Source organism: Nuphar pumila, chromosome 10, assembly GCF_984573655.1.
Source record: "Nuphar pumila chromosome 10, dmNupPumi1.hap1.1, whole genome shotgun sequence".
In the NCBI taxonomy this organism is placed as follows: domain Eukaryota; kingdom Viridiplantae; phylum Streptophyta; class Magnoliopsida; order Nymphaeales; family Nymphaeaceae; genus Nuphar; species Nuphar pumila.
The window spans coordinates 15,103,619-15,117,672 of record NC_143258.1 but is presented as its reverse complement, the minus strand read 5'-3'; the positions used below and the strand labels follow the sequence as shown (position 1 = coordinate 15,117,672).

Genomic DNA, 14,054 nt, shown 5'->3' with positions numbered 1-14,054 from the left:
CAGATCAGACAAACCCAAATACTGACATGACCTCAGCCAGCTTGGAGAACCACGCACGGGGACTCTATTTGAGACCATAGATTGCCTTGTTCAACTTGCATACCTTATGACACTCCCCGAACCTGAAACCCGAGAGGTTGCTGCATATAAACTGTCTCCTCCAAGTCTCCATACAGAAAGGCATTTTTCACATCAAGCTGACATAGAGACCAACCATGGTGCACTGCGATAAACAAAACAAGACGAATAGTCCCAAGACGAGCAACAAGAGAGAAGATTTCAAAGAAGTCCACCCCATAAGTTTGAGTATAGCTTTTTGCAACCCGACGAGCTTTAAACCTTTCAATAGATCCATCGGAGTTATACTTAATAGTATAGATCCATTTACAACCAACAATATCAGCCTCAGGTGGAGGATCAACCAAGTCCCATGTTCTGCGAGAAAGCAGTGCGTCCATTTCATCCTGCATGGTCGTCGCCCATTTAGGGTCCAGAAGGGCGTGATGATGATTGAGAGGAACTGATGCAGCAGATAAGGCGAATACAAAATTCTTCATATTTTCACCAAGTTGTGCCTCGAAAACAAACTAAGAAATAGGATGAAGTGTACATTACCTTTTTCCTTTCCGAAGAGCAATAGGTAAATCACCATCAACAAGAGGATCGTCAATAGGGTCAAGAACACTCACCTCTGGAGAAGCTGATGGCACAGGCATAGAGTTGGGTGGAGCTCGATGTGTGTACACCATAGGAGGATTTTTGTAACGAGACGGAGTCAGACCGGAAACAAGAGGCTCAAAATTGATAGATTCTAATGGAAAAGGAGGAACAAGAAGAGGGAATGAATCACCTTGACTATCATGTATTCTCGGAGAGGTACTAGAAAAATATGGGATAGACTCAAAAAAGGAAACATCCACACTGAAATACTCTCTCTAGGATATGGGATCATAACACCGATATCCTTTTTGGTGCTTGGGATACCCAACAAAAACGCATTTGATAGATTGGGATGACAATTTATCGCGGTTGGGACCAAGTTTATGAACAAAGCACACACAGCCAAACACCTTTGGAGAGATAGGAAAAAGAGGAGCTTCAGGTCTGAGAGTTTGAATGGGAATACGATCCCCCACAGAGGTTGAAGGCATACGGTTTATTAGGTATTCCGCAGTTAGAACCGTATCTCCCCAGTAAGACGCAGACATATTAGATTGAATCATAAGACAACGGGCAACATTTAGAATGTGTCTATGTCGGCGCTCCGCTACTCCATTCTATTGTGAGGTATGAGGACAAGAAGTCTGAGGTTGATCCCAAGATTTTGTAAAATTGTAATAATTCAGATGATTTGAATTCAAGAGCATTGTCAGTGCGAACAACTTTGACGCAAGAATTAAATTGAGTTTTTATTTCAATAATCAAGGATTTAAGAATAATAGGGGCTTCAGCCCTATCTTTTAACAAGAATACCCAAGATAATCTGGAAAAATCATCTACAATGACTAAATAATAACAACACTTAGAACGACTAAGAATTCTACTTGAACCCCAAACATCAACATGAAGAAGATCAAACAAATTTTGACTTGAAGGACTCTGACTAGACGGAAATGAACTCCTATGATGCTTTCCAAGCTAACATGCTTCACACAGCAAAGTAGTGGATGGCGAGATATGAGGAATAACTCTACGCAATTTAAGCAACGGAAGATGACCAAGACGATGATGCCAAAACAGCGGACTAGAAGAGGACTCAACTGCGGAATGAACAAAGCCAACTGGTTGGTGTAGATAATAGACTCCACCTTCCTCATAGCCTCCACCAATCGTCTTCCCCGTCAGCAAGTCTTGAAAAGTGCAATAGGCAGGATCAAATATTACTCGACAATTCGACTCTTTTGCAACACGACTAACTGATAACAAATTTTGAGGGAATGAAGGAGCATGGAGAACATTTGATAATTGAAGAGTAGGGGAGATGGAGATATTTCCCTGACCAACAATGGGAGAGGAACTCCCATCGGCAAGAACCACCTTTTTATGATTAGCAACACTATGCAAGTTCGAAAAATCACATTTATTTCCACATAAATGGCTGGATGCCCCTGAATCAATGATCCAACGACTACCTTGGCAAGAAAATTCATCACCTGCAGAGCATGCAATATCAGCCACGGGGGAACTAGATGGAAGATGTGCCAACAAATCATCATACTTAGCACGAGTGAGAGTGACTGAATCACTAGGAGGAACAGTGGGGGACTCGGGTTTGGCCACTTGTGTTGTAGGAGCAACTTTAGCTGAAGATGCAGGAGGTCGACCATTCTTGTCAAAACATCTATCTTCTAAATGCCCAAATCTCCCACAATAGGTACACTGGAGCTTGCCTCGTCCTCCCGTGCCTCAACCACGTCCACGACCTCGAGAATTAGGAAGAAAACCTTGGCCTCGGCCATAAGAGACAGACAGAGCAAAGGTTTGTTATTCCGATTGAGATGAAGGAAGGGACATAGCAAGCCTGCTCAAACGATTATATGCCTCAGCCACAGTGGGAACATCTGAGCCTGTCAACATATGAACTTTGGCAACGGAGAATTCAGCTGACAAGCCGGTCAGGAACCGGGCTACCATGGTATGCTCTTGGTGTAGTTTTTGTTTGTCACAACATAACGGTCTATGAGCATTCAGTCTCTCAAAAGCTACCTTCACGGAGGCATAATACTGGGCTATAGTTTGCTCTCCTTGCTGCAATTTATAGATCTCCTGTTCTACTTGAAGAATACGACTAACATTAGTTTCTTGAGAATAAGTATCTTGCAAATTATCCCACATTTGTTTTGCAGAGGTGTAATAAATAAACCCATCAGCTATGTGAGGTTGCACACTATTCATAATCCAAGACATGACAATATCATTGTCTTCTTCCCATGTAGCATACTTCCCAGTTTTGTCCATAGGCTCATTTTCCAACAAAATATGTTTTCTACGATGCCCTGAGACAGACATCATGAACGTACGCGACCATCTAGCATAGTTAGTCTCATCCAACTTTACAGATGATCCATATGAAAAAGGGTTTGCAAAGGCTTTATAATCAGACATTGTTTCGGTCTTCATGTCTGACTTCTACATTTCAGCCATGGAGATACAACCACACGCAACTACCAGCTGTTGAAAACTTGGATCTGACGAGCACACCAACTACCAACTGAGAAGCCGACTCTATCAGATTTTAATCATGCTGATAAAAACTGATATATATATATATATAAACTTGTAATACGTTGTTCAAATCCAACACTAACGTGCACATCAACTTCCAACTAGGAAGCAGACTCTACCAGATTTTAATCACCCTAATAAAATCTGAACTATTTATCTTAAAAGAAAACTGCAACTTGCATACCACGACTGCCACAAAAAAAATCTGACAACCTGCATACCACGACTGCATCATGATGGAGACTACAGGCCTTTTTGGCATTCACACAACCATCATCAGCCACCATCGACACGGTCAGGGTCTCATTGCTGCCACGCGCACATACTTGCTACTACACACAACGCACGCCCGATCAGCGTTCCTGCTGGAGACGTTAATCGTTGTTCAGATCACAGAGCACCACGTTGTTGAGATCATGTTCCTGCTAGCTAGAGAAGTTCCAGATTGCGGTACACCCTGTACACAGCAATCGTTGTAATCACTGCACACAGCGATCAGCTTTGACGTTGTTCCAAACGCTCTTCATGATGTGCACAGCACCACCCGATCAGCATGTGGATCGATCACGTCAGATGCCCAGAGCTACGTCCAGATCTGATACCATGTTGAAGTCGGCTAGGGTTTCTAGCAAATCAGGAAAAAGAAAGAGGGAGAGAGAGAGGGGGAGGAAGAATCGTTAATTCTCATTAGGTCTAATCTCACTTAAATAGAGAGATTAGACTAAAACATTGTTTACAATAATGCCCCTAACCTCTTAAGTAGTTACCAAACTACCCATATGCATATGTACGGTGACTGCTTCTCAACACTCTCAACTGTGGACAAAGGGGACGTGGGTTGCTTCCTACCCCAAACATGCCTCCTAATGCTCATATAGGAACTCCAAGAAATATTTTCACATGCTTCCTCTGTAATAAAAGGGAGCACATTAAAGTGATTGTTGGTTCAACCCTCATAACAAAGGCAATAATTCTATTATTCAGTCAAACAAGCAGACTGATGGGAGTAAATCTAGTGGAGATATGCAACAACTTTTGTTGGCAGCCCTCAAAGATGACAATAGCACAAGATGACCAGGGAGTATGGTATATAGACTCTGAAGCAACCTCCCTTTAACGAACGTCTCCCTTGTTTGAAGGTCCTTGACATACACAGAAGATGGAGTAAATTCAGCAGAAGAATGTGTATCATCAACAAGTTTGGGGACAGAAATAATATTCTTTTTGATATTAGGAGCATGTAGAACATTGGACAGCTTTATGGATGAATTTAAGAAGGGTATTATGGCATTCCCAGTATGAGAAATGGAATGATGAGTTCCATCTCCAGTGACAATACTGCCATTATCGGAATAAGGAGATAAGTTTGAGAGTTTACATGCATCTCCTGTGACATGGGTGGCTGCTCCAAGGAAATATGTACATCTTCAAGGAAGATCCTTTTGTTCGTGTTTCTGCTCCTGTCGTCTTGAAGCCTTCGTTGAAGTCCAATGAATCATCTTCTAAATGTCTTCTTAGTCTGTCTAAAAGTAATAAGTCAAATGTTTGGCATAGTCGACTTGGTCATTGTAGTTTCTCTTTTGTTGAAAAGCTTGTAAGAGATAATCTTATCTCCTGATCTAGTTTGAGTCCTACTTTTGGCAATGAGCAATGTACAAGTTGTCAATTGTGCAAGAGTCATGTTCTTTCTTTCAATTCAATTAATAAAAGAGCTTCAAGACCTTTTGATATTATCTACTCTGATGTATGGGGTCCTGCACCTACTTGTTCGTTTTCTGGTAGTTGATACTATGTTGTTTTTATTAATAGTTATTCTCGTTATAACTGGATATATTTCATGAAACATAAATCTGAAGTCCCTAAATTGTTCAGAATGTTTCATGCCTTTGTCAAAACTCAAATTTCGTCAAATATTATGAATTTTCAGTGTGATGGAGGTGGTGAATACACTTCAAGTGACTTTATTGCCTTTTCTTTGAAACGATGGTATAAGTCGCAGAGTTTCCTACTCACACACACTGCAACAGAATGGTGTGGCTGAACGGAAACATCGCCACGTTATTGAGAGTGCGATGAGCATGTTGCATGATAGTCATATTCCTATTGAGTTATGGACAGAAGCTTTTCACTCGGCGATTTATATTATAAATTGGTTGCCGATGGTCATTTTAGCAAATAAATCACCTTATTATACTCTTTGGGCAGCATCCAGATTATGATAATTTATGAATTTTTGGTTGTGTTTGTGTTTGTTATGTGCACATTGACAAATCATTAAGAAATAATTTCAGGATAAAGCTTCTAAGTGCAGATTTGTGGGATATGCGGACGATTATAAGGGATATCGCTGTTACGAGCCTCTGACCAAGCGTATTAAGATCTCCAGAAATGTGGTTTTCGATGAGCAGAATTTTGAAGATGGGCATCCTTTACAAAATATGCGAGATATAGTGTTGAAGTTTATTCTCCATGGTTAAATGTCGAGTTCTTTGCTAACACCAATGGAGAGTGTTCATGTGACTGCAGTGTTGCCCCCATGCCCTTTCTTGTACCGGATGAAACCTCTTGCACAACTCAAATTGAGATTGACAACTTTCCGCCCAAGGAGATTGAGAAGTTTTCAGGACCAGTCTATATTTATTTAATTATCTTTTTTAGTTAATTGAACTCAATTCAATTGTCCAAGTCCTCCGTGCAATCTTCCCCTACCTTGGGGAGTTGCAAGCTTGTTGGCGCCTGCGGGTGTAAACGATTGACGGCTCGGGTCGCAGTGCGCAAGCGGAATCCGTCGTACGAGCTGCAAAAGTGATAGTCTTAGCAAGCTAACACCAAAAATAGAAGATCAGGGGCACTGTCACTGACCTGACGTAAAGGAAGCAGAGCTAGAGGCATCGTGCCCTTGCGCACCTACTATCAGCACAAGAAGCAGGGGCAGGGGCTCTGAGCCCCTGCTAACCTGCTGTCAGCAAATTACGAAAAGGCAAGGGGTTGCACCCCTGCCTTCAGAAAGCGAGGGCAGGCAGGGTTGCGCCCCTGCCTGACAAAGTAGAAGAGAGGCAGGGGGTTTCGCCCCCGTCTGTCAAGCATGCATGGAGGCAGGAACTTGTCCCCTGCCTAGCGATTATGCGAACAGGCAGGGGGCGAAGCCCCTGCCTGATGCCGGGGGAGAGGAAGGAGGCTCTGCCCCCCCCCCTTCTAGCCGAAAGGCAAAGAGGGGCTACATTAGCCACCAAGGGGGAGGCAAGGGGTTTCGCCCCTACCTGCCGAATACGCAAAGAGGCAAGGGCTTGGCACCTGCCTGTCGAACACGCAAACAGGCAGGGGGCGAAGCCCCTGCCTGACGCCAAAGAAGAGGGAGGCAGGGGGGTCTTGCCCCTGCCTGTCGAAAAACAGCGGAGGCAGGGGCAAGGCCCCTGCCTAAAGAGAAAAAAGGGCACAGGAAGGAGGCTCGACCCCTCCCCTGACAAATAGAGGAAGCAGGGAGGGGCTCGACCCTCCCCTATCGTCAAAGTGAGCAGAGAGGGGCTCGACCCCCTCCCCTACCGTAACAAGGAGCAGGGAGGGGCTCGGCCCCTCCCCTGCCGTAACACGAAGCAGGGAGGGGCTCGACCCCTCCCCTGCAACCAGAGGGCACCGGGAGGGGGCTCGACCCCTCCCTCGCTAAAAGGGGTCGTAGGGAGGGGGGCGTTGCCCCTCCCCTACGATTTAGAGCAACTGGGAGGCGGCTCGGTCCCCTCCCTGCGCAACGGAGAGGTGAGGGAGAAAGAGATGAAAAGAAAAGGAGAAGGGCGAGGGTGCGTACCTGGAGGTCGCCGAAGGGAGTCGCCGGTGGCGGTGGTTCGTCGGCGAGCAGAAACGAGGAGAGTCGGAGAGGTGGTCAGGGGAGAGACGAGAGAGCAGAGGGGAAAGGGGGTTTTGAGAACCTCCCCCCCCCCCCCCCCTTTGCCTCGTTGTCTTTAAAAAACATGAGGGAGGCGGTGCCTCCATTAGGTCCGGGTCAGGTCTGGGTCCGGATCCGACCCAAATCCAAGTTATAATAAAAAAAAATCGAGCCTTATAGCATGACTGCCGGTTTATTCCATTTCCTGACAGAGTTTTGTATTTGAGTCATAACTTGTTCAATATTGCCGTGCTTGTCAATCTGATTGATGTTCTAAAATGATAGCATCTTGATTAACAATTTTCATGTTATAAGAATTTAATTAATTGATTGTTTACTACCTCAAAAGTTTGCTTGTTTCCTGCATGCTTAAATCCCAAATCGTTTTCTCGAGTAGTTTGGCTCCGAAAATACATCAATGTATTTTGATCATACCTTTTTGTGTTTTAATCCAAAAATTACAAATTTTGGCTGATTGGAAAGATAAGAAAAATCCGCATAACTCGCCTGTTTTGAGTTTTTCCAAACTCAATCATCTAAGGGTTCGAAAACCCTCCTGAAGTCGACATCCTGTCCCTCAACTGAACCATAGCGACCTGTCCGTTCGGTCCAATGAATTTATCATATTTCGGCCATCACAGATCCAAAATCTGTGTTCTTAGATCCATTGGAAAGGTGTGCTCGTTGTGTATCTCTTCCATGTTTGCACCAACTGTCAAAACAGAGTGCCTCTGCCTCTAATCGGAAATCGTTTGAGTCATGTTCGAACTCTACTGTTAAAACGTTAAGCTTCCGCATGTGGAGATCCATTGGGATCTCGGATTGTGGATCGGCTTGGTCGCCGACTCTGCGTCAATTTCTCTTATAATGATTGCATTTTTCGTAAAATGAAAATTTTTCCTTCTAATTATAGAATTTTTTTGCCTTTAAACTATTTGAGTTGTTTCATTTGAATGTTTAGAGTCTAGCTCTCATTGCTTGGAAAGGTGGATTTGTCTACTATATCATATTTGTTGATGATTATTCTAGATACACTTGGATATACCTCTTTAGGCATAAATCCAAAGCCTACATGTCCTTTAAAAGTTTTCATAACCTAGTAAAAAATCAATTAAATGCCAATATAACCATTGTTAGCATTTCAGGGAGAGAATTTATATCAAATGAATTCAATAATTATTTGGACTTGTATGGAATTACTCATTAAAGATCATGTTTACATACTCCTAAACAAAATGATATACGTAAAAGAAAACATAGACAAGTAATTGAAACAATTAGAAAACTTTTTATTTCAAATCATGTTCCCACAAAATTTTTGCCTGAAGCTGAACTTCTTATTTCAAACCATGTTCCTAAAAAAAAATTGGTTGAAGTTGCTCATATCTTATAAATAGGACGCCTTCATCGTTATTACAAAATATATCTCTTGTTGAAAAACTCTTTAAAATGACCCTTGAGTATACTAGGTTGAGAGTCTTTAGATGAAATTGTTTTCATTTATTTGATAAAAATGAGAAACTCTCTCCCACAGTTATTCCATGTATTTTTATAGGATATGCTAAAACCAAAAAAGATATAGATGTTTTGATCTAAAACATTATATTGTATGTTTTTACAAATGTTATTTTTCTCGAAAATGAGAGTTATCTTGATTTGATCAAGACTAAGGAGATAATTGAGTATTCATTTCTTATATATTTTTTATCCAAATATGATGATGATCAGTCTTGTTGAAAATGCACCTCAAGGCGCAAAAAGCACGCTTTGCCACAAGGTGAGAGCCTTTTGCCTTGAAGCACAAACCTAAGGCACAATGATGATCGAGGCGTGTGCCTCATACGCCTTGAGGCTCATGCCTCATGACGAGGCGTGCCACAAGGAGAGGCGCACACCTCATTTTGGCATGGTCAAATGAGGGTAGAGGCGCACACCTCATTTTGGCATGGTCAAATGAGGTCAACACCCTCATTTGACCCAAAATCCATTTAAAAAAAAAAGAGAAACAAAAGGGGAGGCCGATATTAGGGCACTCACCTTTTGTCTCCTCCCCTATTTTCCTCCCCACCCTCCTCTTCACCATCCCAGCCACAATCGATGGCAACCACCACCAACGGTGGATCGCTCTCTCACTAAGATTGAACCACTACCTAGTTCAACTTGGTGTGGTGCGATCAACCTTAACAACTTGGTGGACTCAAGCATCATTAGCGGAACCTTGGGCTTCCTTAGCCTAGCCCAGGCCTTGGCAAACCTCAAGACACCTAGCCGAAAGTCTGTGAGTCCTTTGAACCCCCTATTTTATCCCTTTCCCAAGTTGGTACCCACCTTAGTCAAATCTGCCCAAACCGTGTTTGTTGACGGAACCTGATTTTTGTCAGACTTCACTAAGCCGCCTAGCCCAAACCGTGAATCCTCTTGGTCTGAAATTTTGACCTAACCTTCCTTAGTATATCTAGTTTAACCCAACCAAAAATCATGATTTATCAAGGTCCCTGTGCGGAGATATTAATTTTACAAACCGGGTCTGTTTGGACCAAACACAGTTCAATCTGCAGAAACCCTAACCCGACCTGCCACTTGCCCGAGTCAGTTCTCCCAAAATACTAAGCCTCTGACCCTGATTTTTTATCAGTATCATTCATAGGGTGTCTAATTGAATCCCAAAAATTTTGGGATTTTCTGTGGCTCCATTACGGAGCTTTGATTTTTCTAAGAAAATCTGTCAAAAATCGGCCTACTTTTTTACCTGAGTTTGACTTTGACTCATTCTTGACTTAACCAAGCCCACCTAAGACCTCTAAAACCTAACCCTAAGACCCAGCCACACATCAATTAGATACATTAAAACTTTGATCTCTAAAGAACTTTTTTTGCCATTCTCATCTTCTTTGAATTTAATAACTTATGTTGATTCTGATTGGGAAGGTGATTTAATAATCGTCGCTCAACTATTGGTTTTTGTGTTTTTTGTGATCTTTGATTTTGTAGAAGTGTAAAAAACAACAGGAAGTATCTCTTTCATCAAATAAAGCAGAGTATAGAACAATTATAACTACGACTTTAGAGATCATTTGGTTGAGAAGACTTCTAGAAGATATGGGGATCCACTTGGCAAAACCCTCAAGATTATACTAGAACAATAAGAGTGTCATTTGCAATAGCTAGTAATCATACATTTTATAAGCGAACAAAACACATTGAGATGGCCTATCATTATGTTCATGAGGAATATTTAAAGAACATTTCTCTACTATATGTGACATCTAAATATTAGTTGACAGACTTCTTGACCGAGGTTCTTCCCTCAACTTATTTTCGTTTTCTCCTTGGTAAACTTTATGTTATTACACTGTAAGTTTGATGAGGTGCTCTCTCTCTCTCTCTCTTTATATATATATAGAGAGCCGGATCTGTAAAGAGGCCAATGAGGCTTGGGCCTCAAGGCCCCTGGGCCAAAAAAAATTTTATGGGCCCATTTTTAAGGCCCGAGCTCCCCATAAAAATTTTAGGGGGCCATTTTATTGTTATTTTGATTCTTAAAAAAAGAAATCAGAGGTGCTGCCCCCGAACTCCTACTATTAATAGGGGGGCCATTTTTTCCATCCGCCTCAGGGCCCATAAAACACAGGTACGGCTCTATCTATCTATATATATATATCACGTGTATTTTTCTTTTTTTTGCATTTTGTACGCCCAACATGGGCATGTTAGCAATTAGGTTCCCAGCCATTAGAGTAGCCTAATGGCTAGCTTAACTAGTTGTTATGCCACTGCAATGACTAGCTTGCTTCTTATTTTTGTATATAAATGGGGATTGAACCCCTTCTTGCAGTTCATGCTCTTCTTAAGTGTTTTAGCATTGAAATAAAGACTTTTTGTTTTAATTTTGTGAGCCTTTGGCTATTGTGATCACTATGAAATGTTTGCTCTTTGAGCATTGCATTGATTTTCTTCACACTTAGTGCCTTGTGTTTGTGAGACTTTGTGCTTCACTACCACTTTCTTACATGGGAAACATCAAGGCTTCTTGTGCCTTCTAAAGCAAACCTAGCATTTGTAAGCAGCAATTAGGATTTGAAGAAACTACAAAATCTGACCTGAGAAGACAGCACTGCCGGTTTCTGTAAATTCAAACTTGGCATCCATTCCTCCATCATATTTGGACGCAATAACATCTTGAAAATAAGTTCCTTTACGAACTTCACATCCTTTCAAGCACTCGGCAGATTTAAACTTTGCAATCAACAGCTTGCTTTTGCTACTTTTACCAGCCCGTAGTTGAGCTTGTTTATTGCTATAGTCCTGCAAAATTAGACACTAGATTCTCTATGGCATGTCTTGAACACTAGAGCTACAGCTCCTCATTACCAGAGGAGAGAGATTCTATGGAGAAATTAATTTGTATGTAACAAGCAAAACGCTGGTAGTGTGTGTGTGTGTGTGTGTGTGTGTGTGTGTGTGTGTGTGAGAGAGAGAGAGAGAGAGAGAGTTGTGTCCCCCAATTCTTGATGTATGGATCAGGTCAAGGATACCCTGATGATAAATTGTAAGGAGTCCTTCCAATGTCATCCATCCATGGCGATGAAAAACATCAAAACACCTATATCCGGGTTGCTTTTGTCGGCCTCACAAAAAATTTCAGAGCCGTTCATGCTCGCCATGAACAGCATCTATAGCACAATGAGTGGATGACCAAAACACAAGGTAAAACAACGGTGGTTTGGCTCGTTCATCCCTATGGGGGAACGGCATCAAAGAAACCCTCGACAGTTTACCGTCAGGGGTACCCCTGACTTGATCTGGACTCCAATTCTTGTTGACTTGTGTGCGAAGGAGAGAAAAGTTGGGGCAGGTGCACCTCACTGTTCTCATTGTACCAGTAGAAACTTCAAAGTTTAGTCTTTCTTGAAGAGATTGAGAATGAAGCACTGGGAATGAATAGGGAGACACACCGATAAGGAAGCGAACCTTTTCTCCGGTTTACCTGGTGAAGAAAAGGAAAACCCGAGAGAGAGAGAGACCAACAAAACCTGAAAGGCCTTGGACACGTTGGACACCCCTTGATAATCGACCCTGTTAAGGTCCCCAGTGATGGCGGATCGAGCTGTTGCACAGTATATGATCTTGTTGCAGCCTTCAACAACAGCTTGGAGTGTTGATGGCTCACCCACATCACCCACCACTATCCCGACAGATCTCGGAAGCATGTCTATCACCGCCTGATCGGTTTTCCTCACCAAGGCCTAATGACCAGGAGATGGTTATGCACAGAGAGCTCGTAGAGTCAAGGGTTATCATACTGAGTAAGTAATCACAAAGACGATGATGATGATTGACCGATTGATTGATCGATTGCCTACCTTGACTCTGTATCCCCTTATCATCAACTTCCTAACCAGTATCCTCCCGACACTGCTGGTCGCACCGACGACGAGCACGGTCGTGTCGGGTGCGCCAGGGACGCTGAATTCGCAGCTGGGCCCGCCGATCAGCAGCAGGCTGTCGTCGCCCTCAATCTCATGGGTCCTTGAGATTTGACCCAATTCCGAGAACTTCCTCCACACCTCATCGAATATCTGTCGCGACTTCCGTCCCAGTCCTACGGGGTTCACATCTTTCAGGCTCAGAGGTGGCTGCTGCTGCTGCTTATTTTTTTCTTGGTTCTCACCCAAGCCTTGACCTTTAGATTCGCTTCTTACGAGCAAGGAATGGGTGAGGCGTCTCCTTGAGTTCCAATCGCAAACACGATGGGCGGCAACAAAGTTGTTCTTGCTGCTACTAACCGGCAAGGTTAAAGGGATCATGTTACTCATCACAGCTATCCCCTTCCCCAACCGTGTTGACAACCCAACAAAAACACCACCACCAAGCAATCAACATAAACAACTCATCTCTCTCTCTCTCTCTCTCTCTCTCTCTCTCTCTCTCTCTCTCTCTCTCTCCGCCTGCAAAGTAACAACACCCCCTTCCCCACCCACCAAAAAAAAACTCGCTCTTTTCCTTGCCTTTTAAATGTTGTAACAGATGAACAGATTACGGGCACCACACATCGTGTGTCCCGTGTCTTAGACCACGTAGTGCAGGGCCTTAGGTTGGCCGCGATGGGTTGCCGCTCAACGCCTTGGTTAATTAGGGGTCCGGTAATTTTCCCGATAACTATTGGTAGGATTGTTGCTCTGGTAGCTTCGCAATTTGCAGCGTTGAGAAAGTGCCTCGTCAGCAAAAAAAAAAAAGTGAAAAACTGGAGGAGGCCTCATCACCTTGGACTGGATGTAAGATAAGACTAAAGGGGCAACTCTGGCTTCTCCCTTGGGTGGATAAGGCTTGACAATTAGTCCCCGCCAACGCGAAGAAAAAAAAAATCCACTACCACCGAGGCTACGCGTGGGGGCCACGTAATCTAAAACGTTGTGAGTCGCTCGCCAGCCACATAAATTAACGTGCTTAGTGGTTTATTGTGAATGTACGGTTGGATAATGAGACGTGCCGCTCGTGTCTTAGCTAGTTCGAACTCTGGTAAAGTGAAGCTTAGTAAGCCAAATAAGAACAAGTGTTCAGCTCGGTCCAGTTAGTATAGGTTCTTTGATTAGTAATTATAGTTTATATATTTTTATATCATGTAGAGCAAATGGTCGAAGTGTTTGGCTTCCAAAAAATCAGTTTAGAATTGAAATGTGAGTAGATTTAGACTCCACTCACACTCCATTTGATTCATTTCGCTTGCTTACCTTCCCCATATATGATATAGGCAGTCTCACAACCAAACTATACATGCTACTATAACCATAACTCAGATTTACATATATAACTATGGAGGATTTGTTGTGTATAGCGACGTTTCAAAAACGGGCTTAGGTTGTATTCTAATGCAATATGAGGAAGTGATGGATTTTGTTTCTTGTTAGTTGAAGGTGCACGAACGTAATTACCCTACTCATGATTTGGA

General features: G+C 42.8%; 1 protein-coding gene across 5 annotated transcripts in view; it reads right to left on the bottom strand.

Moving 5' to 3' along the window:
* Positions 1–13,168, bottom strand: part of LOC149823502 (protein HIGH CHLOROPHYLL FLUORESCENCE PHENOTYPE 173, chloroplastic-like) — a 132,498-nt gene extending 119,330 nt beyond the window's left edge. For all 5 annotated transcript variants that reach the window (XM_090018882.1, XM_090018884.1, XM_090018885.1 and 2 more), the window contains exons 1-3: positions 12,469–13,168; positions 12,139–12,351; positions 11,206–11,410 (exon numbers count right to left, since the gene is read on the bottom strand). In XM_090018882.1, coding sequence (XP_089875008.1) covers positions 11,206–11,410; positions 12,139–12,351; positions 12,469–12,921 — 871 coding nt within the window. In that variant the 5' untranslated portion in view covers positions 12,922–13,168. The remainder of the gene's footprint in view (positions 1–11,205; positions 11,411–12,138; positions 12,352–12,468) is intronic.
* Positions 13,169–14,054: the final 886 nt, after the last annotated feature.